The sequence below is a fragment of the Phodopus roborovskii genome, unplaced genomic scaffold (assembly GCF_943737965.1).
Source record: "Phodopus roborovskii unplaced genomic scaffold, PHOROB, whole genome shotgun sequence".
NCBI lineage: Eukaryota > Metazoa > Chordata > Mammalia > Rodentia > Cricetidae > Phodopus > Phodopus roborovskii.
In genome coordinates, this window is record NW_026126548.1 from 1,129,982 (window position 1) to 1,137,136 (window position 7,155).

Sequence of the window (7,155 nt, forward strand, 5' to 3'; positions counted from 1 at the left end):
AAAGCTTACTGCTGTGAAGTTCTAAGACATTGGTTATTCCTTGGTTCTTTTATGTGATTTTTTTTTCTTTCCTAAAAACATTGTAGATTTTATTCATATATTCTGAAATTAAATATTCATTCTTCAGTTTGAGAACATTTTCTGTTGTTTGTTTTTTTTTTTTTTTTTTTAATTGAATGGCACTTTCTGCTTGATCATTGAGCTACCAATTGGCCAGCTGCTTTCTTGAATTTAATTTCTTATCCTTCCAGATAATTCTTTTCAGTAACATGGAAGTACTTTGCACCTCATTGATGTATCAGATCCCAAAATATATTTGTTCTACATTTCCACAAGTAAGAGATAAAAATAGTGATATTCTTAGAGAACAAAAACTCCTATCAATATAGTTTCACACCAAAAAATGCATACACGGAAATTAATTTGTTCACAAACTTGTAACAAATTGTGGTCATATTTCTAAATAGTAGCTCACTCTTCTCTAGCAGTAGCTCTCATTTCAGCATCAGTGTGACCCTTGCAGTGGAAGGGTGCAAGGATACCAGCTCCTGCTGTCACTAGAAGCTTGGAGATGAGTGCTATAAAGACAGTTTGTTTCCATTGTTTACTAAGAACGCTTATAGAATCAGATGAAAGCACCAGTATCGTGACTCCTGAAGTCCTCAGAAATTGGGGTGGAGGGCACTACAGAGGGGGCAGAATGGCAGGTTTTAAAAAAGGTGTGAGATAGTTCAATAAGTAAAATGGTTTTCAGGCCTGGAGAGATGGCTCAACAGTTAAAACCAAGACCTTCATGCAAATTTTTTAAAAAAATCACTGGGCATGGTGGCTTATGCCTTTAATCCCAGCACTTGGGAAGCAAAAGTAGGCAGATCTCTGAGTTTGAGGGTAGCCTAGTCCATTAAACAAGTTCCAGGATAGGTAGGGCTGGCTGTTACAAAGGAACCCTATCTAGGAATATGAAAAATAAATTTGTTTAGAAAAAAAAATTCTTTCCAACAAATGCTATATATTGGATAACTATATCCAAGAGAAATGCTGGACCCTTAACTCACTTAATCCAAAACTTAAAAGACCATAAGTACAAAGCTTTCAAACAACACAAATAAATATTCATGACCTTAAATTAAGTAGTCATTATAACTCTCAAAGCATAAATAACAAAAGGAAAAAAGATGGTATCATGATCGGAAATGACACTGGTATTGAATAAAAAAGATAGGCCACCACATGAGTTGCAAACCCTGTAAGAAGTTGGGGCTGGAGCATATCAAGGACTCTTACCAGTAATATCAAACCTCAAAGGACATACACAAGCATTTCCCCAAAGACAGTAAAATACAAATAACCTAAATAAGCACATGAGAAAATGTTTGGCATTATTATTTAAATAGAAACAAAGCAACAGCAAAGAGCTGAAGATCTCTTTGGGTAAATCACTTGCTGTGAAAGCCTGCAGATGTGGGTTCAAAAATCTAGCAACCCTCAGAAGGTCTTTGTTATCCCAGCATTCCTACTGCAGTAGGAGGAGCCATGGGGATCCACAGAAGCTTGCTTGTCAGGGAGCATGGCATATGCAACAGGAAGCCACAGTCTCTGACTTCAACTTAGAATGTGAAGATAACATCCAAGGTTGTCTACTTTTCCCCTTACTCCACACTGCACATGCCCTATGACAGAAAATGCTTTATAGTCTACACATACACAATAAGAGCAGTTCACACCACTAGACTGGCTATAATATTTTTTCTTTTTTTGGGGGTGTGGGCAAATGTTGACTAGGATACAGAGAAATTGCAATCTATATTCATTGCTGATGGGGAGGTAACATGAAACAGCAACTTTGGATCACAGCCTAGTAGGCCCAATTCCCACTTGCTCCTGAATATGCACACATGAACCATATGACCCAGCAAGAGGTTCCATTTCTTCAGGAAAGTTAAAACAAGCTGTGTATGGCCAACATTCTGAAGACTGAGGCAGGAGGATTATGAATTCAAGACCATCATAGACTACATAGAAATCCTATCTCGGAGAAACATTGAAAATTTGTGGACTCTAAAATTAGTTTGTGATTGTTGATAGCATTATTCATAATGGCAAAAAGAAGCAGAACAACACAAATGTCTGCCAAATCATAAATTGGGCCCACAGTGTTGTTAGCTAGAAAAAGAAATGGATTAGCAGTCCACACAGTGTATTACATGTTACATTAATTGCTGAGAATAAATCTGGGAAGAAGGCGCTATGGGGATTAGCAGTTAATAGATTAGAGACATTGCTGGGGAGTAAAGTAGAGGATGTTAAGGGATAGTTTTATAATGTGACACTAAGAATACTGAGTTGTACACTTGAGAGGGGTGATGCTACTCGTATGTATTTAAAGCAGTAATTGGCTTTAGTTAGAGGAGCTTGCTTAGCTTAGTCCCTTCTCACTCAGTGCTGGGACCCCACCTATTACTACCTTTGTTGGCCTCACCATAGAGTTCATTTTTACAGTCTGCTACATCTGGTAAGTGTTGTGAGAAAAGGTTTAGGGTTATGAGGAGCAGTAGCTGGTATGCGGAGTTAAATTTTTCTAATATTTCAGTCTCAACTTTACTCTTTGCCTTAAGTACCAATCTTTTTGGAATTCATATTTCTTATAACTTCATGGAGTCTGTTTTGCCAGCTTGTCTTCCTCTTTTCCTCAGTAGTTTGATGTTTTTACTGCTCTGTTCTGGAGTCTTAGAATAAATAAGTTTCATTTGCATTTCCCCTTGCATGTATTTAGTTCTTTCTTTCAATCATGCAAGTTACCTTGCCACTGGGACCCCCTCCCAATGAATGAATGAATGAATGAATGCCTCAGCATCTTTCCTCTTCTGTTTTTCTTCTCATTTTCTTTGTAGATTTATATCTTTTAAATGTACTTTGATTTTAGATCCATATACCTCTTTCTAATTCAAACTTGAAATGTATGATTTAGCTAAGTAAGAATTAGGTATTTTCTAAATACTTTCTTTAGTTCTTAAACTGATACTGCTTCTAGATGCTCAAAAGTCCTCTTCTGACTGATACTATAGTGTTTCTCTTATGCTCAGTATTACTTTCAGGCATTTGTGTTTACATTTGGAGCCACATATGAAGGACAAATTACTTTGATTTGTTTGACTTGGAGAGGTGCAAAGCATTTGAACTAAACAGTGTTATGTTATTAGCCCCTTAACCTGTAGGGCATGCATAAGTTTCATAGAATTGCTTCAAAATGAGTGCATCTATTTTCAGCCATTTAAATTATTCTTTAAAAAAGAAAAAAAAAAAAAAAAAGGAAAGAAAACCGGTGGCACACTCCTTTAATCCCAGCACTAGGAAGGCAGAGGCAGGCAGATCTCTGTGAGTTCAAGGGCAAGATCTACAGAGTAAGTTCCATGACAGCCAGAACTGTTACACAGAGAAACCCTGTTGTGGGCGGAAGAGGGGGTCCTTAAAAATACAACGGAAAAAAATGTATACTTTAATAATGGGATATTCATGTAAAATCTAGAGACTATCAGCTGAAGTAAGATAAATGAACTAGTTTATGTCCAGGTGTTGGTGGTGGGGTAAAGTCGTTTTCCTGTTGACATTTTGTTAAAACCAAGAAACAACAGAAAGCTGAGGGTAGGACTGCTACCAACTAGAAGTAAATGGTCATAACTTAAGCATTTCCTCTCTTGAGTTCAAATGTCTTAATACCAGGTATGTTATTTAGAAAAATAGCTTGTAGGGCCTGGAAAGATGGCTCAGAGATGAACTCAGAGGTCCTGAGTTCAGTCATCAGCAACCACATGGTGGCTCACAACCATCTATAATAAGCAGGCATACACGCAGACAGAACACTGTTTACGTAATAAATATATCTAATATCTCTTTCTAGCTGTATTTGTACCATGCTGTTTTTTATACTAATTTTGGATTTGTTGTTTTAAGATTACATTTATTAAAACACGTTTTTCATTCTTCAATAGGCAAGTTTGGTTGGCTTAGTGGACTATCCAGATGATGAAGAGGAGGATGAGGAAGAAGAATCATCCCCCAGGAAAAGACCTCGCCTTGGCTCATAGATACTTGCTGGGGGACTCCCAACACATGGTCTTACTAAAACGCTGCAGCTGCTCATTGAGCTCAGCTCTGAATTAGAAAACTTTCTCATGGAACTTAACACACATGGAGTTAACAGACACTCAGTTATCAGGTAGGAAAGTGTAGTTGTGTAAGAAACCAGGCTCCCCGACAACTTCATTGTTTCCTATTGATTAAAGGGTTTTTGCCTTTTGGGCTGCCCAAAATAAGAACAAGAAATGATTGTTGAAGCCTGGCTGTAAGCTTCCCAGCTCAGAAAGTCTCAGGTTTGGGGGAGGAAAGCTTGTCAATGCAGGGTTGGTTCAAGGGTGAGAATTCAGTACCCAATAACATTGCTTATATAATGGTGCTGGCCATGTTGTTTTAATCAGTTGCCTCTTTTTAAAAGAAATTTTTATGTAAAACAAATTGAACTGTCATTAGAAATGCTATGCTGTTGGGACCATTTCCTTCAAGAGTTCACAGAAGCCAGCCTTTGGTGTTTGACAAGACATATACCCTAGGTAACAGCACATACCAATTTCTCTCTACAGAGACTTCTAGTACATAAAGAAAACAAACTAGGTTCCAAATGAATAGTTTTCTTAATAAAAACTTTTAAAGTCAGCACTTTAGAGGTGACAGCAGCCAAGAAATACAACTGCAGTATTCTGAACTGGTCCTCTTCAAAACTCAGGAGTGGCTGGCTCTACTTCCCCCAGTAAAGTCACTTTCTGCTTTCTCAGTAAAGTTAGGTGTCTGGGTCTTCTTGGGGTTGCTGACACAGTTATATAGAGACCAATAAAGAATGGTGCTGAATTAAGTGGTATTTACTATCTAGAAGCCAATTTATCCTAGAGGTTTTAGAAGTGTCAGATTTATGCAGCATAGCACGGGGAAGCTTTTCCACAGACAAGGGTGTAACATGAAAGCTGCTTTTTTAAGAAAGTAAAAAGCACATTCCATGTTGTACGTAAATGAATTTAAAATAATTGAGGCAAATATTAAGAGATTTTATTTTTAGAACAGCAAGTTAATTGTAAATATTTTAATGTTAGTTTGCTCATCTATGATCTGAGATCATTGCTGAGATGAGAAAAATGACCCCAAACTACAATTTAATGCATTGGGAAAAAAAAAATTCTAAAACATAATTCCAGCTCCAGTCTTTCAATCAGCTCTGTAATGTGTTGTGGGTCCATTTTTCCTGGAATAGCTTAAAAGCAGTTTCCTGTGTTGGAGATTTTGGAGTTAATTTTAATTTTGGCTATTGTTTGGAAAAGATGGGCTGTCTGTGTAGATATGAAGTATAGTTTTTCCATAAAACAGATGTTTATTTTGTATTAAAAATACCACTGTACTTGTTTTACACCATTTGTATACATGTGGTGATATTAATGTAAAATTCGGGAATTAAAATGTGACCCTGTAATTCCATGATTGAGGCTTGTGTTTGTTTTGTTGTAAATATAAGCAAACTCTATTTTTGAGAGATGTCCAATTTATGTTCTTTTAAAAGTTTATAAAATCCATAAACACTTGTTATAAACCACTAAGTCAGAAAGTCTTACATGCAAGAGTCAGCCATAAATATCGCTTATAAGAGGTAAACCTTGATCAAATAACAGCATCAGAGTACCACAGCATGAAGCCATTTTATACCTCTGAACAAAGGTACACAGAGCAAGCCTCCAGTTCCATCATAACTAGACACTTTCAACTAGTATAATGGAGTTACTGTAGGCATTCTTCTAAGCAAATGCTATCAAGCCTCTTCCATCTAAGCATCCCTAATGTATAAAACTGTATTGTTCATACTCTACCTTATAAAGACTTCTTTTATTTTCCTTTCTGAGGAATTTCATACTTTTAAGTCATTATTGTGAGAAAGTGTTTCTTACAGCAGAAACGAATGTTTCCATAAAATACAAGGGCAACAGATATGTAATGTATATGCTCAACTACAAGATGGAAGGATCCTTGGAAGGAAGGCACAACTAGGAAGATTCTACACTCATTAACTGCTGTCCTAAGTGACGAGCCTCATGCAGGCTGGGGTGCTTATAGCATTATCTCCATTCAGTTAGTTCACATCAGTACACATTTGTATTGTATGTCTTAGGTCCTTAAAAATACCTGTGAACATGTACCTAATAAAAAGCTATTTTTTAATAAAAAGTTATGTGAACATATGTTTTCTCATCACTGGTTTTTCTGAAGATTGGAGCTTAAGTTATAATTTTAGATTCATGCAGATAAGATGAAATTTTAGAAAAACTCCAGTTGAGGCCAGCAAGATTGTTAAGTAGGTAAAGGAGCTTGCTGCCAATCCTGTTTGATCCCTGGAACTCAACATAGTACAAATTGCCCCTGACCTCCACAGGCACAGCGGCATATGCATGCCCAAATACACACACACAAAATGTTAAAAAAAAGAAATGCTTTGTAAACCAGAAAGGAGTGAGGATAAATTGTAACTGCAAGTTTTTGATTGTAAGATTATTCCGACTACCTTTAAGCAAAGAGACTAGGATTTTTTTCCCGGGGCCTTATAAAGACCAACACACTGTGGTAGGTAGCATTTCTCAGCAAGTTCAATCAGTTGATCCTTATCTGTTTTTATAACAACTTTTATAGAAAAGGCTGTAATTTTCTACATTTCCCACATTTATTTTCCAACCCATACTCATACTGCTTCAAATACTTTTGTCCAAGGTACTGCCTTTGGGTTGTGTCCTATAGCAGGTAAACCCAAAACTACACAAGTACACCTGCCTTGCTACAGAAGGCACACCTTTAAAAGCCAGAGTAAGTTTCTAGTTCCCCACAAGGCTTTCCACACTACCCTAACCTGCTGCCACCACATGATCTGGTTCAGCTTCAAAGCATATGTTTTGAAATTACTATATACTTGCTCAGCCAGCCTGCCATCTTATAACCACACTTTCCCCTTCTAACATTGCTTCTTGGCCCCAGGAAGGCAGGGACCCAGTCAGTCTGTTTGACTGCTATACGCTTGGTATGTTTCATGCCTAGCATGCACTATCAACTGATTTCTTTCTGTGGCCCCCT

The 7,155-nt window shown here is 37.2% G+C and overlaps 1 protein-coding gene across 1 annotated transcript in view; it reads left to right on the forward strand.

Moving 5' to 3' along the window:
- Positions 1 to 5,577, forward strand: part of Ppp4r3b (protein phosphatase 4 regulatory subunit 3B) — a 46,641-nt gene extending 41,064 nt beyond the window's left edge. The window contains exon 16 of the mRNA XM_051200707.1: positions 3,990 to 5,577. Within this exon, the coding sequence (XP_051056664.1) occupies positions 3,990 to 4,085 (96 nt within the window). The 3' untranslated portion in view covers positions 4,086 to 5,577. The remainder of the gene's footprint in view (positions 1 to 3,989) is intronic.
- The last annotated feature ends 1,578 nt before the right edge of the window (positions 5,578 to 7,155 follow it).